Here is a 21,411-nt window from a genome sequence, read left to right as displayed (position 1 = left end):
CGGGGGCTGAGAGCACAGCGGCCTTCCAGGTACTGGCCTGAGGGCTGGAGGGGGAGGAGCAGGTTTGGTTTCCCTTCAGGGAATGGCTTCCTCGAAGGAGCCTGAGGCAGGACCAAGGGACAGGCGGAAGGGGCAGGCAGAGAGAAGCCCCACTGGGAAGCGAGAGGACAGCTGACTTCAAGGGGCTGGGAGCGCGGACAGCAGGTTGAGAGGGCCCAGGGTCAAGGCAAGGTCTAAGGAAGGACTGTGGTACTGTCCTGACTCATGCACGGAGGGCCAGAGAGGGGGTGTGTGTGTGTCCTCAAGTGTGCAGTGTGGGAACACGGCCCAGGCAGCGGGACGGAGACAGGGAGGCCTGCCTGCATTGGGGGGAAGAGCGGGTCCTCGTCGGTCTGGCAGCCCACGGACCTCCAAGTGTGGGGTGCAGGAGGGGGCGGGGTGGGGCCCTGCACACCCTCTTCCCGAAGCCCTGCCGCAGCACTCGGGACCCCAGGGGAACCTCGGGCAAAAGCGGAGGGCCTCAGGGAAGAGGGGGCGGGCAGGCTGGGCGAGGGACAAGGGCTGCTGGCTGAGGCGTCTTTGTGCGGCTGGAGCAAAGAGACAGGAGGAGGAGAAGCCAGAAGAGGGAAGGTTCTTCTTAGGGGAACGGGGGAGCCAGGAGGGAAGACGACCTGGGAAGAAGGAAGGAAGGAGAGAGATGAAGCAGAGTGTAAGAGCAGGGAGCATGCCATTCCCGGGCTCCCCCTGGGCCTTCCCACCCTGGCACCAAGAGTGAGGCCAGCCTCACACAGCCACAGGCTGCAGGACCCTCCCCCCACGCTCCGTTCCACACACATCTCCCCTCCAGCCATCCTGGGCAAGAATCAGGATGCCTACTGGCCTGGCCCTGGCCCAGCCCCAGGCACCTCCTCGCTACCTTCTCTACAAGCTGCCCCCCAGCCCGCCTCCCACGAGGCTGCACAGTGATGACGACGCCCTCGGTCAGCCAGTCCTCGGCAGAGACCCCCGCTGCCCCCGCTGCCTCCTCTGCCTCCGGCTGGATGCCCAGCCGACCCTGCAGCTCTGCGATGAGCCGCTCCTGGGATGGGGTCCTGCTCAGGGTGGCGGGGTCCAGCCGGCGGCGAGGGGAGGGCTCCCGGGACATGGGATGTGCGTGGCCCGTCTCCCGGCTCCTCCTGATCACAGAGCGGATCTGAGGGGGGAGGGGGAAGCTGTCACTCTCCCACTCTGGGCTCAGCCAAGGCTGCTCAGTCCACACTCAGGCGCCACGGACAGGAGAGGGCAGAACACAAGGAGCTAAGCGGAGGTGAGGCGGAGGCAGGGGCAGAGGGTGAGGCGGAGGCAGGGCAGAGCGGACCCCCTCCACCTGGTGCTTCATCTCCAAGTCAGCAAGGACCTTGGGCAAGACTTCACTTCCAGGGGTCTCAGCGTCTCCACCCTTGAAATGGGGTTAGAGTATTTTCTCGGCTGCCTTGTAGTGTTACTCCAAGATTATTTGAAAGGATAAGGATGTAAGTGGTGAACATTCCTGAAAAGGAATAAGACTCTTTCTTTTTTGGATCTGTAATAGAAAAGTGTGATCTTTCCTGCCAGTACATCTTTTAATTAGTTTTTTTTCCTGGTGTTTATTATAACCTCACTTGTAGTTGTTTGGGGTTTTTTGCTGTTGCTCTCATCTGTTTTTGGAAAGGACATAAAATTTTCATTACGCAAGAAGCCAGTAAGAACAGTGACATCAGCCACGGCTTATAGAGGACCACGTGCTGTGTTCTCAGCACTTTACAGACATTGCCTCAATTAGTCCTTGGACGACGGTGGGGGAAATGGTCTGTTATAACCCCCATTTTCTTTTTCTTTTCTTTTTTTTTTTTTTTTTTAAACAGGCTCCACACCCAACATGGGGCCCGAACTCATGGCCCTGAGATCGAGTCGCATGCTCTCCTGACTGAGCCAGCGAGGCCCTCTTACTGTTACCCCCATTTTAAAGACAAGAAAGCTGAGGCTGGTGGGGGTTTGCCCAAGGTGACAACAGGGTAGCAAGTTCCGGAAGCGTGGTTTGTATTCAGGACTATCTGGTTCCAAAGCCCATGCTTTTAACCATTTCGCACACATCATGTCAGGAGGTGAGGGGTCGCCCATCTAGAGTAAAGAGCCTTCAAACGAGCAAGAAGAGGGTTGTCACTAAGAGAACTTCCGGGGCCTGGAGGCTGAACCAGCCCCATAGAACCCACTCCTGGTCATCAGGGTCTGCGGCCATGCGCTCTTGGGATGTGCTGCCCAAGCAGACATGCACGGAGTGGGAGGCCGCATGCGGTTAGCCAGGAGCGGCCCACAGTCGGGCCAGCCGAGGGCCATGCCTAGCAGCCGTGGGAGCTTGTGCCTGCCTGGCCGGAGGCGGAAATCCTCTCAGCGGTGTTGGGCGTGTCCGTGACCGCGGCAGGTGGAGGCTCCGGCTGTTCCCTCTGGGCCTGGGCAGCAGCTTCGGTGGTGCCTTCCAGCTGCCTGAGGGTCTCAGGTCCCTGGGTTGGCCTGACCAGGCTTCCCCTCATGGGTGTCTGTCCGCCTAACTGCTCCTCATCAACTGGGGCCGGGCGGTTGCTTTCCGGCTCCCCTGGCTCTGCCTTTGCCCTCTGCTTCGGCTGTCCACGTTCCTTTGTGAGACTCCAGGTATCTGGGAAGACAGCCTGACGGTCCACGGCCACGACAGCTGGCTCAGTTACTTCTGGGAAGCTGGGTGTGGCTCTGTGGGGGATCTCAGGCCTGTGTGCCTCCAAAGCCCACGGATGCTCCCAAGCGGCAGCCATGGCTTCCTCTGGGTACAAAGGGTTGGCCAACAGCCCATGGGGGTCTCCAGGCTCCTGGGGACCTGCGCGCCCAGCCTGGCAGGGTGGTGTGTGGCAGGGGGGTGCCCTGGAAACCTCACTTGTGAGGCTTGGTAGGTCTCTCCAAACCTGAGCCTGGTTCTCTGCACCAAACGGCCCCAGAGGGCCCTCCACAGAGGGAGACCTTGCGTTGGGAGTGTCAGGTGTCACCTGGAGGGCAGCCACAGGAGGTCGAAGGCCCTGCCCATTACTGGGGTCCTCCAAGCAGAGGACCTCCTGGGAGGCAGCGGGACCTCCAGAGGCAAGCTTAGGAGTGGATGGTAAGAACAGAGAGGGCCCAGGAGGGAGAGGAGAAGCGGAAGGTATGTGGCATGGGGATGGAGCCGGTTTGGGCAGCAGCCCCAGGGAGCTCAAGGCCACAGCAGAGGAGCTGGTCTGGAAGAGGAGAAAGACAAGAGGCAGAAAGGAGAGGAGAGAGAGATGGGAGACGTGAGAAGAGGTGCTCTCTGCAAGCGGTGGGCTTGGCCTGAGGGTACTGAGAGCCACCAACTACACTGACCAACACCGAACGAGGTGGCTGAGAAGCTGAAGCACGAGGATCGGCCTGAGAAAGCCTCAGACTCCAAAAAGGTCTTTCTAGGCTCCACGTCCCTCGCCCCCATCAAACCCAGGCAGCAGACAGCCACCACTGAGCCATGCCTGCGGGGCCACCCTAGTCAGAGTAGGAACAAGAGAGAAAAGGCTCCAGAGGGTGGACCATGGAGACTGATGACCAGGAAGGTCAGCCACGCCCAAACGAGGAAGAGTCAGCCACAGGCAGCGGCTCTGCTTCCTCCAAACCTGGCTCAACCTGGCTGTCTCCCCCAGACAATCCTAGCCTTCCTGCATCCCCCAAGACCTTCATCTCAGAGCACAGCTAGAACCAGTGCAGCTGCTTGTGGGCACCACGACACTGGCTGGCTGTTTCAGAAAGTAAAAACTGGGGCGCCTGGGTGGCTCAGTCGGTTAAGCGTCCGACTCCTGATTTCAGATCGAGTCATGATCTCAGGGTCCTGGGATCGAACCCCACATCAGGCTCCCGCTCAGCGAAAAGTCTACTTGAAAAATGTCTTTCTCTCTCACTCAGCCCCTCCCCCAGCTCACACTCACCCCCCCTCAAATAATCTTAAGGGGAAAAAAAAGTAAAAACAGTTTAAAGGGTGGTAGTGCAGGGATCCCCAAGACCAACACCACAGTCCAAGGGACTTGTTTCTGATGGCGGCCACTCACCACCCACAATCAATGGCACGTTAGGGTCACAAGCCCAGGCAGCTCCCATCCCCCACCATGAACCCCCCAGCTGGAGGGACTCTCTGTAGCCCCTCAGGGCCAAGAGCACTCAGGAGGCTTGCTCCCCTTCTCAGATTCCCTACTTCATGCCCCAAAGGTCCCAGACAGACCCACGTGGAAGGGTGAAGTCAGCAAGTGCGGGAGATCAGGCAGTATGAATCCCCACTGAGGCACTGCGCCTTTGAAATGACATATCCCAGGTCTGGCAGGTCTGAGAGGCCCAGGACAGGAGGGGAAAGGATGCCTCCTGCAGGACCAGCCCAGGAGCCTGAAGGGTTTAGGTCTCCCACAGATAGAACCTGTGGGGACTAGGGCCTGTGGAAGGTAGGGGGAAGGATGGAGAGAGGCTGGTAAAGGAGACCTGTGCATTTGGAGCCAGAGGCAGAAGGAAGAGGGACGTGTTGAGGACAGCCAGCCAGCGTGGGAGATGGGGCTCCGGGACAAATGACCTCTGAGGCACAGGATCCCAGTCCCACACGGCCCAGCAGAGAATGCCCTCCCCCACCAAGAGCAACCATCAACACAGAACCCTTTGTCCCAGCCTCCTGATCCCCTCGCCTGGGTGGCTGGGAGCTGGGAGCAACCCAGGAAGAAGGAATTTCCCTGCTAAGTGCTTCTCTGCCTTCATCGGCTGTGAGGCAGCCCCATCCCCGTGAAGCCTGCTATGACCCTCCTTCCCCAGCATCCTGGTGAGGTCAGAGCACCGCAGAGTCCCTGGCTCAGGGCGAGGCACCCAAACACTGAGGGCCCGCGCTCCAACTACTCACACCAAGGTAGAGGGGACGAAGAATGAGGGGGCAGGGAAGAAGAGGGGTCTCAGGGCACCTTGAAATCCGAAAGGGAGGCCATCAGCTCGTCCAGCTCCCTGGTGGCAGAGGAGGCTGAGATGCGTGTCTGCTGCTGGCTGGAGGTGACTCGCTGAGGGCTGCTCATTTCACCCTGGTTCACAGTGATGGCAGGGCTGCGGGGAGGGCACGGCGTCAGCGGGGACCCCAGAGGCCAGCTCCATGTCCCCCCAGAGTGGCCCTCTCCTTTCCAGGGTCTCAACATCTCAGCTCTCACACTGGGGTCCTCCCGCCCGACTCCAGAGAAACCCGCCAGCTCCCAGTCTCAGCCGCGGGGACATTGCTGAGGTGAGCTGCTGGCATGGGACAAGAGGGCAGCTCAACCGGCCCTTTCTCAGGAGGACATCTGTGGCCCTCCGTGCCTGAGTTCAAGCTCTCCTGTTAAACGAGCCCAAACACCGGGTGTATCCCCCGACAATACCGTATGGACCTGTGAGACTGCCCCAACTCAACGACACAGTGACACCGAGCAGGGCTGACATTGAGTAATGAGCCACGTGCCTGCCACATGCTCTGTGCCAGAAACCACTCGACACTTTTCGGGGATTATTGGGTCTCATCCCATCAAGGCAGGTGGTCTTACTCGCCATTATCCTATATCGCTTTATCCCATTTTGCAGACAGGGAAACAAGGCTTGAGAGACAACACTTAGTAAGGACAGAGCAGAGACCCGAGCCCCAACCCTGGCTCCGAGCCCGTGCGGACAGCCACTAAGCTGGTGGCTCCCCCAGGGCCTGGTCCAGGGCCCGGCAAACGACAGGCCCTCGCAGAGGGAATGGGGGACAACTGGGCCAAGCGGACGGACACCAGAGCACAGCGCTGGCTGGGCGAGACCACCCCTGCCCAGGAGAGCCCACCGATACTCACACGGGGCTGGGCACGGAGCTCTCGAGTTCATCCAAGAGACTCTCCACACTGGGCCGCACATCCTCCAGGCCGCGGCCCCCATTCCGCTTGGGCTTCTCTTTCGTCAGGGGTCCAGCTTTGCCCCCCAGCGGGCTGTTATTCTCTGGGATGCCATAGTGAGGGCTCAGAGCCCCAGGCAGCGGCGGGCTTGAGTTGGCCTCATCTTGGAAGAGCGAGAGGGAAAGGATGCTCAGCCCTGACCCCTCTGGGGATCCAAAGGCCAGCAGGTGGCCCCCGGGGGCCCAGGGAGCCAGTCCTACCTGCAGGGAAGCCCGGGGGGTTATGCTGCACCGCATTCAGTTCCAGCAGCAGGCGGTCAAGTTCAGAAAGGTTGCTGCCCAGGGAGGAGCTCATCACAGTGGGTGAAGGCTCAGCCGACTTCTGCTTGTTGGGGAAACTGAGAGGCAGAGGGGAGGCCACTATGAGAGGCGCCCCCAGCTCTGGCGGCCTCAAGCCCTCCGGGAGAAGGAGGTGGAGTGGGTATGAAGTCTCCCCCAGCAAGGGATGGGACAGTAGGGAAGGGATGTGGTGAGAAGAGGGGAGGAAGGAAGTCTTGCCTCAGTTCCTCAACGACACAGGTGACGTGACAACCCAACCCTGCTCCTGTGCGGCGGCAGCGGGGCGAAGGCCACGGGGCCAGCCCAGGGCAGTACGAGCTGGCCAGGAGCCTCGGGGCCTTGTGCGGGCTGTTGCCAGGCCTGATCCCTGGCCCCAGAACTCCCAGGCAGGAAGGGAAGGGGCGCACGGAGGGCCGCGTCAGTACCTGTAGACGTGCTCTTCCTCACCGGCTCGGGAGCACGGGGGGCGGGCGCCGTCCTGGGCCACGGAGGCGCTGGGCGTTTTGGCACGGGAGCCACACGCGGGCGACGGGGACTGAGGCTGCAGGGACAGAATGCTCAGAGCCTCCCCCGACGGGTGGAAAAGGAACAACCCGAGTCACACAGTCTCACCAGGGAATTTCCACACTCCGGCCGGGGGACAGGTGATTAACACTTGGTCACTTGCCCCCCTCACGTGGCCTCTGGGAGACTCAGCCGTTTCCCGGTCCCTCTCCTTATTGCCCGGATCCCATTCCTCCCCGGGCTCCCTGAGCTGCAAGCTCCTACTGCCCCAAAGCCTCGGGCTGTCTTCCCAGCCCCCGTCCCCACCTTACCTGCTGGTGGATGAATCGGGAGGCACTGGGCTCCCACTGGTCTAAGGGGTCAAGGATCGTGCCATTGAGGGCCTCACTGGACGGGGGTGGCGGGACAGGGGGCGGCACGGCAATCTCCTGGTATGTATGGTTTCCAGTCGGGTATGAGTAGGGGGTCTCCTCCGACAAGAACACGGGCCGTTTGGAGATGTGGGAGGTGGTGGACTCCAAGTCGGCCAGCAGGGCGTCTGCAGAGAGAACACGCCGAGAGCTGTTAGGAACCAGGGATCCTGGCAACACGCTGTCCAGTGGCAGCGCCCTCCCTGCCCGCTGCACCCAAGAGCTAATGACCTCTAAGGGCACCTGCCCCACCCCTGGGAGAAATAACCAGCCTCGGGGCAGGAAGCCAGTAGCCCAGACCAGCCTGGCAAAGAACCAGCTTCTGAAACTGACCTCTTCTCCCCAGCCCAAGGCTGAAGGTGCCTGGAGGCTCCTGGGCTGCCCCTGGGGCTCTCCTACCTCTGGCGCCCCGGCACCTGCATTCCCTGCCGACAGGGCTGTGCGGCTGGCTGGCTGGAAGTCAGAAATGCCTGCCTGGAACTCAGCACTCTGACTCCACAGGGCAAGGCGGGGAGAATGGGCGGGAGGGGCCCCACGTCACGGGGAGGGGCCCAGGCACTGCCAGGTCCCACTGAAATTCCAGGAGCTTGGGCTTTCTCAGCAATGCACCCCCTCCACCTGGAGTGCTCTCCGGGGTACGGTACCTGCCCCTCTGCCGAAGCAGAAGCAAAACCCCAGGCTCCCTACTCCTCTGAGACCCTGGGCTATAGGCGGAGGTTCGAGGTTGGTGGGGAGGTGGGGGCTGGGTGGAGGCTGGCGCAGGGTTCCCCACCCCCTCAGCCGAGCAGGGGTCAGGACTGCTCTGTAGGCTGTTTCTGCAGAAGCCTGGCAAGCCGCCTGGCCCCAGAGGCTCCAGGGCCCCGCTACTCTGCTTATAACAGCAGAAGGGAGCCGAATCAAGTGTAAGCTTCCATTACCCTGGCACCAGGCGGCCAACTAGGGGGCCGGGGTTCTCCCCTAGCAGGAGGGGCAGGTGTAGGAACTGCTGACAACCCCTCAACTTCCATCCCCCTCCTGAGACCCTCGACAGCCCCCCAGCCCAGAGAGCCTGGCCCCAACACCACACCCTCATTCCTACCATATTCAAGGACTTGCTCACCCTCACTCTCCCGCTGACCTGCGGGGGGCCAGGAAGGGTCAGTCCCCCTCCCGTAGGATATTATGCGTCACAAAGCAATGACTGCATCTACTGCCAATCACTAGCAACTGGCACCATGCTAGGCACTGCGTGGTATGGGGTCTCTCTGTGAACCCTAATACCGGATAAAGCTGGAATTCTGATCCTACAGTTACAGGCAGGGAAAGGGGCTTCAAGAGGTAGTGGAAGCTGCCCAGATAACAAAGCCAGTGAAAGAAAGGACTGTGTGGCTCTTCGGTAGCCCCAAGCCCCCAAAATCTGGCCTGGAAGAGTCTGCTGAGATCACGACATGATGCCATATTTCAATGGTACAACTTCTTGAGTGCTGGTGCCCAGGCTGATCCTTCCTTACGGCCCTGTCCCCAACCCTACCCCAGCTCACTAGAGGGAACCAAGGGGGTCCCACACCTCCCAGCTGCCTGCCCTGCCCTCCTACCCCCAAGGGTGGCCACACCTACTCCCAGCTCTTACCCAGCTGGTCAGAGGGGGAGCTTGTGACAAGGCCCAGGACCCTGGGCCAGCAGCTCGGCACAGGGGTCTCCTGACTGCCGAGGAAAGTCAGTTCCTGCAGCCCCCCCGCCCCTCGCGAGATCCCCTAGATAAGTCTGCTTCCTGTCTAGCAAAGCAGAACTAGAGGGAGTCAGTGCGTGCCTAGGTAATGACAGAAAAGGAACTGGGGTCCGGGGCCGAACTCAGTGGCCTCTGAACGGCCGCCACCTGCTGTCGTGGCTTCGCACAGCATCCCCACTTGCCCTGGGCCCAGTTCGCCAGGGGCAGGGTCTCCCTTTTCCATCGAAGGCAGAGCCAGCTAGAAAACCCCACAGGGCTCCCCAGAGGAGGTACCACGTGTAGCCCCAGTGGGAATAACAGGAGCTTCACGCCGTGCTCCTTCCCTTCCTCCTCACAGCAACACCAGCATGGAGGGTAAAAGTGAGGCGCAGGCAGGCAGAGTCACACGCCCATGCTGCCAACCCCTGGCTGAGAGGACACAGGTCTCTCAGGCAAAGGGATAACCTATCCCATCAGACCCCCCGAGTGAGGGCGTCCGCTGCCCTCTGCCTCGAATCCCCCACCGCTCCCCCTGACTCTGAGTCTGGCTTACAATTTCACAGGGGTCTTTTAAACACGGATACATCTGTGGGTCAGAAGGGGCAGTCTTAGGGGGACAGAAACAAAAGATCCCAGGAGCTCGAGTCCTAGCTCCTCCAACGACTCTCCACGGCCATCCCTGAGCCTCGGCTGCCCCGGCAAGCTGGGGTTCATCATTCCTGCCTCATGGTGTTGGTGGGAGCTCTACCTGGGGCAGTGGGGGCTACAGTCCCTGGGAAGCTACAAACATCAGATCTTCTTTGTTTTGTGACATTCTGAAAAAACACCTTCCTCCAAGGAGGTCAGGGTAGGATGCATGGTACTGACCACTCCCACATCTTCTACGGTCAGAATCTGGATGAGACGTGCCAAGGGCAAGCCTCAAGAGAAAAGAAATAATAAAGCGGGCGCCTGGGTGGCTCAGTGGTTTAAGCCGCTGCCTTCGGCTCAGGTCATGATCTCAGGGTCCTGGGATCGAGTCCCACATTGGGCTCTCTGCTTGGCAGGGAGCCTGCTTCCCTCTCACTCTCTCTGCCTGCCTCTCTGCCTACTTATGATCTCTCTCTGTCAAATAAATAAATAAAATCTTTAAAAAAAAAAAAAGAAAAAAGAAATAATAAAGCACCAGTCAGAGGGAGGCAGGTGTGGACGCCAGCGGGAAATATCAAATGTGTGGCTGCCCCAGTGGGAGAGAGCACATGCCCGAGCCAGGGGGCTTCTGGGTAGCTTCCTTCCCTCTCCGCACCCTTGGACATTGCTCAGTGACTGCACAGTGTCACTCTCTCCCCAAAGCCCCTCACAAACGCCTCAGGGAAGGGAGCCAGGAATACAGGAGACAGTCAAGGAGGCCTTTGGGCTCTGCCTTCGATTCCTATGGGTGTAGAAGGCTGCTATGGCCCGGAAGCCTGCAAAATGGTTCCGGGCCAAAGTCTCCTTAAACTCAGCGAACTCCTCCCCTGCTTGAGTCAACAGAGGCCGCGGATCAAGGAAGTTCACGTGCGAGCAGCACCCCATGGGCGGGTCCTCCAGTTCTCAGCTACACCTACTGCCTGGTACCTAGCTCTAAACACCGGGCGGCCGGGCTTAGAGTCCCTCCACCCAGACCCCAAAGAAGGTGTTTGTAGGATATGCTCCAGACACACAGAGGCAGGACCGGAGGCCGTGGAGGGCTCCTTCCTCCAGGCTAAGGAAGGCTCCAAATGTCCTGAGCATTTCTCCACTAAATTTCTGGATCCAAGCGTGAAACCTGGAGGACAAGTCGGAGCCACCGGAACCACCCAAGCCACCCTGTGGAAGAAAGCTCTCCCTGGGGCTTCCCATCCCTTTTCTGGAAGAAACCACCCTAAATGCTGCAGGCTTTTTGCCTCTCCCGGCCAGCTGATGCATGGCCTGGCACTTCCACCCACACAAGAGGGGAAGTGGAAGTCTCCGAGCGAGACCGTCCGATGTGCGAGACCGTCCGATGTGCGTGTGCCAGGGGGAGGGATTCTCCTCTCCAGGTAGGTGGGGGAGGGGATGGCTGGCTGGGTGCAAAATCTTCAGCTCACCAGGGGCAAAGGACACCGAGCTCCGCCCCAGCAAGGAAGGGGTGCGGCCCTTCCGCTGCTTCCCCCCAGAGGGCGCTATGGGCCCGTCGGTTCCCGGCGGCGGACGCAGTCACCCAAGGTAAACTCGCGCAACCACGGAATTTTCGAGCCGGGGAAGACCGGGGAGCCCCCGGCCACGGGCTCCCTGGGGAAGTTTCAATCCCGAGAAAGCTCGGTGAGCTGGAGGGACGGAGCAGCTACGGGAGGCGCACGAGGAGGGGAGGTGCCAAACCTGCCACCCGTGCTTGGGGCACACGAACATTTGAAGTCACGGCCGAAGAGTGACGCAGCCCCGCGGGGCTCCGGAGACCCACAGGGACGCGCGCCCCTCCGCAGACGCAGACGCAGCGCCGGCGGGCGCCCCGTCCCCACCCTGCGGCAGGGCCTGAGCCCAAGCACCCGCTCAGATCAGGGGCGCCTTCGGACCCGCAGGCCGCTCGGGGGGGTCGGCTGCCTGGGCGGGCACGGCGCACGCGGCCAGGCAGAGGTGAAGACGCCCTTTCCCCGGCCCCAGCGACCCGCCAAACGTAATCCCGAGGACCCGACGGGCGATGGGGGGAGGGGCGGGAGCCTGGGGTCTGTAGCCCCAAGGGTTTGAGGGGGTTAAGTCGCTGGCTGCCCAGGGAGGGAGGGGAGAGAGGGGCCGGTCGGCCTGCATTCCAGGATGCAAGCCGCAGCTGCGCCCCTCACATTCCCAAACCAGCCAGAGGATGCAGGACGGGGCAGCCCCGGCCCTCCTCACGTGCCCCAGACGACGGCTCTGGGGACCTAGGCTGATCCACTGACACATGACACCCTATAAGTTAAAGACACGCAACGAACCCTTTCCACCTTCACCCCCAATGAAGTGTAAAAACAAGTTAGACTCTTTCACAAACCTGGCTTCCTCCTATCCAAGCCCTGGCCTCTCCTGAGTGTGTGATAAAGACTGTCACACCCAGAGCTGGGCAGATGCCAGGAGATAAAGGTCTATCCACCAGGATCCCTCAAGTGAGGGGGGCGGGGTGTGGGTGAGGGAGGACCCAGGACTATTCCATTCTCTCCTCCCAGGCTCTAAAGACACCAGATGTGAGAACTTACACAGGGGGATTCTGAGTCACACAGACTCTGGGCAGTGTCCAAGCCGCTTGTGCCTCAGTTTCCTTGTCTGTCTGACGGGAATTCTACCACGTTACTCACAGGAGCGAGGAATATCATGAAAAAGTGGATACACGGAGCTGGCGTAGCACTGTCCTGGAACAGAGCACACTCCGAGTGAATGCTAACCTGCGGGGAGCTGGCTCCCGGAGAGACAGTAGCCCTGGAGGGGCATGAGAAAGCACTTCCCCTTCCTATCCCAGTCCGGAGGCAGAGGATGCTACAGTCCCGGAGGAGCAGTTAGGGGTACCGTTCTGGGGAACAGAAAACCACCTGGAGAAGCCTCCCCACCAGGTCTCCACGACGGAGCAGGTACACTCCCAATCCTCCTCCACCCCAGCACTGGGCTCCACTAGAAGAGGTGGGCTCCTTTAGCCTCCAGGAAGACCCCACCTCAAAATGCCATGCATTCTTGAGGCCCAGGAGAGCCCACAGTTAGAACTCAAATCTTTTCAAGACTCCACTCACGCACCTTCTTTCCCGCGGGCCTTAACTCGGCTTTCGTCACCCCGGGCAGGGGCTGGCACCGTTTCCTTAGGAGCTGACAAGCAGAAGGAAGGAGCTGCGAGCACCACCCTGAGAGCTCCAGCACGGGAGGCAAGGGGCTGCCATAGCACAAGGGCCTTCCCGGCACTCCGCGGCCAGCTGTCTGTCCATCCCTGCCATTTAACACGAGGATTGGACTCTCAGACAGCAGAGGCTCCGCAAGTCCCTTTCCCACAACCCTAGAGAAGCCGGGTCTTAGGCCCATCTACCCTGCAAGGTTCAGAACTCAGGGCAAGGGAAGGTTCAACCCCCCTGCTGACCACCTGCAGGGGCGGGGCGTGGCCTCAAGTGTTAGAGGAGAAGCTGCCCAAGCTCAGGGATCCCAGCAGTGAGCAGGCTCAGGCCTTCCTAAGGAAGGAGTTATGTAAACAGCAGGACCAGCTCCTCCAGGATGGTCTCATCTCAGCCCCTTTGCTGAGACTCTTCCAGATTAGGAAGGAAGCAGGACAAGAAGGCGGGTCCCTCCCCCCTTCCCCCAGCCCTGAGCATCTGAACAGTCAGAGCAGAGGTAATCTAATCCACAGTGGGGTACTTTTACTCGGTGAGTAACTCCCCAGGAATGGGGAGCTGGGTATATTTATCCTAACTGTCCTGGGAGGAAAGGCAGATCTGTGACCAGTAAGGGCCAATTAGGTCAGCTCCACTCTGCCCCCCACCGGGCCCAGGGACCCAGGGCCTGGACACTGACGAGAAGGTCCATCTCCTGGAGGGGCCTTCCCTGCCAGTTTGGGTCCTTGTCCACCAACTGTTTCCACTCCAAGAATTAAGCCCTGGAGAGCACTGGTCCATCTTGCTTGATGCCTCTCTCCCCAGAAGCTGGAATGCCAGGGGCTGTGAGGAGGAGGAAGACCGGGAGGGAGCAGAGAAAAGCTAGTGTGGAGAAGCCAGGACACAAGGCTTTGAGGCCCAGGCTGCTGAGTGAGGTTTGACCCTGCAGCAGGTCAGACCACCCACATGGGTCATCCTCTCTTCCCTGTCTATAAAATGGGCAGGACCCAATTCCTGGGAGCAAGCTCCTGGGAGGAGAGAACACCCTGGAGCTCAGGTAAGACTTATACAGCATCTCTGGGCTTCCTGGAGTTTACCTAAATCCAAGGCATTGCTATTATCTGAATCCCAGACAGGAACTGCTCTCCCTAAGGGAATGACAAGAAACAATCAATACTTTAGTGTCGTTTAAATATTTCATAGCCATGCCTGGAGGTTATGAAGATTTAGCCACCATTCTCCCTCGCTGACTCATCCCTCGCTCAACAGGAACTGCCATTTTACTGTCTCAGCCCCAGAGGAAGTGTGGGCTGGGGGGGACACACGGGAAACCAGGGGGGGCAGGCCGGAGTCCTCCAATCTGCTGCCGGGAAAGCTGGGAGGTGCCCTCTGGGTGAGGCACTTCTACCCTGGGCTTCCTACACGCCAGAGGAGGGTGGTTTCCTGTCTGCTGAAGAGTCCTTCCTCACAGGGGCTGATACAACATGACTATGCTGGCTGGGTCACCTTTACTGGGTGCCTGGCTGGTGCCCAAGATCACAGAGCACAGGTAACCGGAGACTCGAGAGAATGAAGGCAGAAAGGCAATTCCAGAAGTCACCCTGAGCTCCAGGAAGAAGCCCAACGGCACCAGGCACCCACAGAGCCCCGACCCCACCCCCCATCAGGCCCCTGGCTGCTACTGAGGCTTCCCCAGGCAGCGGCAGACGGGAGGAGTTGCCCAGATCTCTCTCCCCTGCACACCTCCCTGCCGGCCCAGGAGCAGGACCGGGCTGGCTAGACGCCAGGCTCTTTTCTGCTGTCGGTAACTCATCCCTCGGTCGGGGATCAGTAGGCCCCGCCCTCCCCCAGAGGGCCCAGAACCACCGTGGACGCATCCCATTGGTCAGATTTCATTCACCTCTCTGGGTCATCCAGCAACTGCTCTTTTTAAGGTCAAGCTAGGACCCAACTCCAGGCCCATCCCACATTTCCTTCAACACGGATTTACATACAAAAACAGGAGGCTCAGGTGCTGGACGTTTTCTCAGCTCTTCCGCACCAGCTCCCAACCACTCCCACAATCAGGCTCCTGGAGGCCAGTCGGCCAGTTTCTTTCGCAGGGCAGGGCGGCTCCTTGGGCCTCTCGGTCCTGCTAATCACCACCAGAGGTTAGGAGGGGCTCGGAAGTGAGTCATCTGCCCTGCAGAGACCCGAACAGAAAGTTCAAAAGTTTGCCTGTTGCAGGGATAAGCCACGGTCTTCTCTTCGCAATGTTTGTGGATTGGACAGCCCTAGTTACCCACTCTTTGCCAGTCAACTTCTGATGAATGAACACAGCCCGAGGTGGCCACAGAACAGGCCAGAGCTTCCTGATCTCGGGCAACTGGACCATTTCCCGAATTCAGCTCTCTCCCTCCTGCCCTTCAGGTTATCTGACAGCAGCCCTACCAACTGCGGCCTACCGCCCTACCAACCCAGCTCCCACACTTCACTGGCAAATTAATTCTTCCTTCCTGGGTGCATCTCCATTACTGGCTTCCTCTCTTTTCATCAACAGGTTAGACCAGCATCCAGGTCCAGGCTCAGCCCCCTACTCAGCCTTGCCTGCAGCCCTCTGCCCAGATTCCCCCACTCTGACCCTTTCAGCAAACACCAGCAATATGAACTTCTTGGAACCCCCTTTTTGGTGTGTGTTGCCTTGCCCACTAGACCATACACCCTGTGTTCCTGGGGCAGGAACTCCCTTTCCTCCCGCTAGATCCACAGCACAAATACCCTCATGAGCCTTTCCTACAGGGAAGGGGTGTTTGCAGGGCAAGGCAGAGTCACAGTGCGCAGCCAAGGATGGCCCCCTCTGCCTGCAGGGTAAGATCAGAGGCCCAGGGGGCTGGCATTCAGGGCTTGAGCTTCTCAGAATACAGCCCCAAACATGCGTTTACCTCCTCTGGGAGCATACTCACTGCAACCTGCCTCTCTAGACAGACTGGGCCCTCTCTTCCCTTTCCCCGGCTGTGTGCCAATATTCACAATACTAAACAAGCCCCCCCCCCCATCTTCTACCGGGACAGCCACACACCCCAGGGGACACATGGAGACCAGGAGCACAGGAACCTCAGGATAAATATATTCTGAGGATCAAACTGACTCAAGAGAAAGAAATTTAAACCACTGCCCTAAAACAAGCAAGGCTACCTTATGAACCCAAAGGCAAAAATGCAAATAAATTGTAAGATAAAAAGTGAGGCTTCAAGGACACTCTCTTTGCACGTGCACTTGGGGACTTTGGAGAACAATTTTAAGCGGGACCACAAAGCCACCACTGTCCACACATAAAGCCACCCCTGTCCATACCACAAATTTGGCTGCTCTCGTGGCACCGGGAGTGGGGACAGTCACACAGCTCTTTATACACCCTCTGGCATCCCAACGCCCGGCAGTGTGGCAGAGGTTAAAGAAGGGGCCCCCGCCGAATCTCCACCACTCACCAGCCTGGGTGGCAGTTTAACTAGATCATTCTGGGCTTCAGCGACTCAGAGAACACATGGTGAGGAATCCATGACAAAGCATGCAAAAGCCACTGTGGTGGCTGGGGAGGCTCTCCTCTGCCCTCCCACTGTGACACAGAGGGGACGCTCAGTAGATAAACCCACATCACTGGTTTTCATCTCCCTTAAGGATGGGAGGGTTAGAGGTGGAGCCAGGGACAGTGGCCAAGAATCCTGGGAGCTATGACAGGCCCGTCCCTAACTCAGGCCTCCTTGCTGAGCAAACCACTGACCTCACCCCTCCGTGCCTGGGGTTCATTCCAAGTCCTCCTCAGAGTACATCAGCTGAGCCCAGAAGCCTCCGACTCACTCCCGAGCAAGGACAGAGGCAAGAGAAGCTGCAGGGCTCCAGCAGCCCCCACACCCACACACACACATACAACGCCAGCTCTCCTGCCTGCCGGGAAGTCACAGCTGTCTGAGAGCCCTGTGGCTTTGAACCTGGAATGGCGACAATAGAAGGAGCTGCCCGAACTCCGCAGAAGCTCTCAGCCTCAACTCCCAGAGGAGCAACCCCAGGACAGAGCAGCCTCCGCTCCTACCACCGAGGCTCCAAACCCAGCAGAGTGCCACAAAGGAACCCAAAGACAGGGCCCCAGGGACAGGAAGAAGCTCAGACAGGGGGAGGGGGAGAGAAGTAATTCTTACTGGCCTCACAACCCCATCTTACAGATAAGGACAAAGAGGCTCAGAGATGTCTAGTGAGTGTGCTCCACAGGCAAGCGGAGTCCGTGGTGAGGCAGCTCTCCCCGGCTCCAGGAACTCATTCCCGTTCATTCCATGACACCCCAGCAGGAGAGGCGTGATCGCTTCCCGTAGCCATCCCTTGTTCCTGTCACCACTGTCCTGTTTCCAGAGCAGTCTCCAGAGCCCCTCCTGCAATCCAAAAAGGCTGGCCATGGGGTGCTGCTCGACCGCTGCCTCCTCAGGGGTCCCTTGCTCTTGGTCTCCCTGTTCTCTCCCCCCCCTTCCCCACCCCCTCCTCAGTCGCAGGCAGGGTCCTGAGCCACTGCTGAGCCCCACGTGGAGGCCCTCAGAGCTTGAGAACTCAGAGAAGGCGGCAGGGCCATGGTCTAGGCTAACCTGCTGCTGGGCTGACCTGCCTGAGTGTTTTCTAAGTGACATGATACAAGATGGGGCTGGCCCAAGCACTGACCTCTGGCCTCACTGCCAGGCAGCCTTCCTACCTGGATGAGAGGGAGATGCCTGGACCATTTGGGGGACACACACAGATTAGTGGCTCCTCAGCCCCCACCAGAAACAGGCAAAGGCAGCACAAGGATCATCAGGAAACAGCAGCTCAGGGCTCCACTGAACTCGCTAACAGTCAACTGAGGGACGGACAGACATCCGGGCTAAACTCTGAAACCCAAAGTCAACCTAGGTCTTCCTTTAAGATTTTATTTATTTGAGGGGCGCCTGGGTGGCTCACTCAGTGAAGCATCTGCCTTCGGCTCAGGTCATGATCTCAGGGTCCTGGGATCGAGTCCTGCCATCAGGCTCCCCCCCCACCCGCCCCGCCCACTCAGCAGGAGTCTGCTTCTGCCCCTCCCCCTCCCGCGCTCACTCACACGCACACTCTCTTTCAAATAAATAAAATCTTTAAAATAAATAATAAATAAATAAATGACAATTTTATTTATTTGAAAGGAAGAGAAAGAGAGAGAGTACATGCCAGTGGGGGGAGGGGCAAAGGGAGAGGGAGAGAACCTCAAGCAGAGGTTCTCTGCGTGTGATGCACGCAGAGCCTCATGCAGGGCCGGATCCCACCACCCAGACATCACAACCTGAGCTGAAACCAAGACTTGTACACCTATTGACTGAGCCACCCAGGCGCCCCTTGATCTTCCTTTTACAGACAGGCTCACGTCTTACCGGAGCCTAGCTCCTCCCAGCAAAAAAGTGGCAGGCCCCAGCTTCCTCCCTCTGTAAATGCTGTTCCCACCTCCCACTGGGGGAAGAGAGTGCGGAGTGCACTAACACGCCAGCGAAATACAAGCCCCAGTTGGGTGCCGGCTTCGTGCTGGTTCTCACGCTGGCTCTTAGCTGTGAAGGGTTGCCACTGGCCGGCTAACCCTCACAAACTACTGATATTCACAAATGATTTGCTTTTAATTTTAGAAAATAAACTGAAGTGGGTTCAAGACTACTCCATAACTGTCAGTCCACCCACATGTGCTCAATCTGCTTTCTTTTTTTTAAGATTTTATTTTTTTATTTGACAAAAAGAAAGTGAGCACAAGCAGGGGGAGGGGCAGGCAGAGAGGGAGAAGCAGACTCCCCGCTGGGCAGGGACCCAGATGCTGGGCTCCATCCCAGGACCCCGAGATCATCAGAGCCAAAGGCAGACGCTTCACCAACTGAGCCAACCCAGGGTCCCTCAAACTGCTTTCTTAAGAGAAAAAGCTGGGCAGTACAGAGTCCCAGGCATGCCCTCAGGAAGAGGAGAGGCAGCAGGTGATCCTCATCTGCCCTACGGTCACCTGTAGTGTGTGTCCTGGTGGAACAAAAGTTGGGACCACTCTCTGAGACGGTCAAGAGCTCTGAGAAGAAGAGGAAGATGGGAGAAAGACGGGACCAGCTGCCCCTGCGCTCCCCAGCTGACCCCCAATGGCAATTTCACTTCTCTAGAGGGCTCATGCTATCCAGCTGTATTCTTCGTGGTCTCACAAATTTTGGAAGCCACCTCTTCATTCTGGGCAAGACAAAACTCTCCAGACACCACTTGGCAGCTGGTGTCACAACTGATGGCTGGCACGTCCCAAGTAAGAGGACAGGTGGTCTAGGGAGGCCCCATCACACCTACAGAAGCCCTAAGCCCCTCCAGAGCTCCTCACACTCGCAGGTGGCTTGCTTTGGTGGGATGGTGTCACTTATCTTCAGAGGAAGGACCCCTCCAGCCATTGCCCTGAGGAGGGCAGGACAAACTTCTCTGGAAGCCCGGATCCTTGCCAACTCTCCACATCAGGAAATCAGCCTCATCCTGGACAGGGAGGGAGCAGATGCAGGCCACAGTCCTCCCAGCTTTGGCTAACCAGAGTCACACTGGGAAACCACAATAGAAAAGAAGGCAGGAAAGACAGACTTCCCAGAAACAAAATGCGTCCAGGGAGACCTCCGGGCTGTTGGCCTCACTGGCAGAGCTCGCATGCAGGGCCAGAAGGTGCGGAGGAGTAGGACAGGGCGGGAAAGAACCAAAGTAAGACCATGTAGTCTGCGGGCAAGAAGCCCACCAACCCCAGAGCTGAGACGATAACCAGCAGACACCAAGATTCTGTGGCCCGGGGCTCAGGCGGCAGAGGGTCCCAGAGCTCCAGCTTGACTCGGGTGTGGCTGGCCTCCCTCCACCAGGCCCAGCTGGTTACACCAGAAGATTGATGGGAAGGAGGGGGAAGTATCCACCTCACTGCTCATTTGGATTTTATTGCAGGAGACACTCTGAGGCCCTGGGCATCCAACCCAGCAGAGCCAGGACAGATGGCCACAGCAGTGCCGGGCCATAATGCCCAGTTTGCTTGGAAGTTGGATTTGAACCACAGGGAATGTCTTCTAACAGAAACAACGCTCTGACGAGCAGATCTGTGTGACCGTGCAAGGAGATATTTATATCCTTCACTCCCCTGGACGCCAGGCTCTCCAGTGTTGGCAGGGAATGCCTGCTCACTCTGTGGGGTCATGGAAGGCCCGCCCGGGGCGGGGGGGCAGGCCCGCATGACCCAGGAGCATGACCCAGGAGCATCGAACCCCACCGCTCCTCACTCGCCGTGCCCGCTCTGCGCCTGGCAGTGGGCTGTGCCCCGGACGCCTCTCGTCTAAACTTCCCAAGGATAAGCCTGGTGAGAAATCCCGTGCTTCTGCACATGAGTCTGGAAAATTCACGGATGACCTGGCAACCTCTGATCGGAACAAGCCTGCCAGTGAAGGCTGCTGCCTCTCCTGTCTCCGTCTACAACAGAAAGGAAGTGGTCACCAAGCAAGTTAGCAGGCAATCCAACACCACCCTCTCAGTGCCCTTTCTCACCCCACTGTTCTTCCTTTTCAAAAGTGGAAGCCTCGGTCTCCACCTACCCTGCCCTGTTGTTCCCCAGACTGTCTTCCTCCATGGGCACTGTCCCTTGGTTGGGGAGGTTACCTGGAACCTAAGGGGATGTCTGGCTCTCTCACATTCTTACTGCAAACTGAGTTGAAACAGGAAGAGAGAGGAGAGGGGTCAGATCTCACAGACTGAATAATAACTCCAGCTTCCATGTGACAGGGACAAATCTTAAAACCCAGGCACAAAGAGCAGCCACAGTACTCTCCCCTGGTGTCTAGGTCCTCTGAGGGAAGGTCTGGGGGGGGGGGGCATGACACCCTTAGAGCCATGCAGCTTAGCGTGGAAGGGCAGACAAGTGCCAGTGGCCTCTAGAGGCAGGAACAGGCACCGGAACTGCTCTGGCCCATGAGTATGGGCTCTCGAGGGCAGATTTCACAGTTCCTTCCTTTCCACACCTCCCTGTCTTTCTGGTAAAACAGGCATCATAAACGGCTAAGGACTGGCCCAGATAAATCTTCCAGGATCTCTTTCAGCAATGAACTCTGATTCTTCTCCTTCCGAGATGAGGGGGTGGGGAGCTCAAGGAGACAACACAGAATACAGCAAAGGCCACCAGCCCGGGGCCGGCAGGCTGTACCCCGCTCCCCGATGAATGCGGTTATGCTTCTTATAAAATCGAGTTTGTCTTAAGAAATCAAAAGACTTCACTTGGGAGCCAGGATTTCTGGCTTTCTGGGACCAGTGAGAAGAGCCAGCAACACTGGTCTGCTCCTACGGGGCCCCCACTGGCTACAGCAAGAAATCCCGCTTTCTCCTCTGGCCCACTTCCTCCACGCACAGCACCTGCCTGGCCTCAGCAGGCAGGTGAGTCTGCAACACAGTGCAGTGTGGGGCCTACTGCTGAACAACTTCGGTTCAAGTCCCCGCTCTGCCCTTGCTAGCACGGCACCTCTCTGAGCCCAGTTCCCTTTTCTACAGAACAGGCGGAACAACAGCCCCCTCCATCATGTGGACTGTGGAATCCCCAAGCCTCACCCGAGCCATTAGGAGGAACAACTCAGAGAATGAACAGAAAGCACAGTGGCGCATCATGAGCACACAGTCTGTGCATATCCTTTGCGTCTACCTCACAGGTGACAGCAGATGACAGATGGGGGCCGAGTTGCTGTTCCGCCCACAAAGCTGACACCCCTGACTGCCCCACCTGAG

General features: G+C 58.6%; 1 protein-coding gene across 3 annotated transcripts in view; it reads right to left on the bottom strand.

Annotated features, from left to right (window-relative positions):
• The window catches only part of PXN (paxillin), a 47,609-nt gene that overhangs the window by 5,178 nt on the left and 21,020 nt on the right, over nt 1-21,411 (bottom strand). For 2 of the 3 annotated variants that reach the window (XM_046024430.1, XM_046024431.1), the window contains exons 2-6: nt 7,057-7,283; nt 6,667-6,782; nt 6,164-6,300; nt 5,865-6,066; nt 4,977-5,112 (exon numbers count right to left, since the gene is read on the bottom strand). In XM_046024430.1, the coding sequence (XP_045880386.1) occupies nt 4,977-5,112; nt 5,865-6,066; nt 6,164-6,300; nt 6,667-6,782; nt 7,057-7,283 (818 nt within the window). Of the gene's footprint in view, nt 1-359; nt 672-916; nt 1,193-2,384; nt 3,258-4,976; nt 5,113-5,864; nt 6,067-6,163; nt 6,301-6,666; nt 6,783-7,056; nt 7,284-21,411 lie in introns of all 3 variants that reach the window. The other variant, XM_046024432.1, reaches the window with a different exon arrangement.

This window comes from Meles meles, chromosome 12 (assembly GCF_922984935.1).
Source record: "Meles meles chromosome 12, mMelMel3.1 paternal haplotype, whole genome shotgun sequence".
Lineage (NCBI taxonomy): Eukaryota > Metazoa > Chordata > Mammalia > Carnivora > Mustelidae > Meles > Meles meles.
This window is presented reverse-complemented; position numbering and strand designations above follow the sequence as displayed.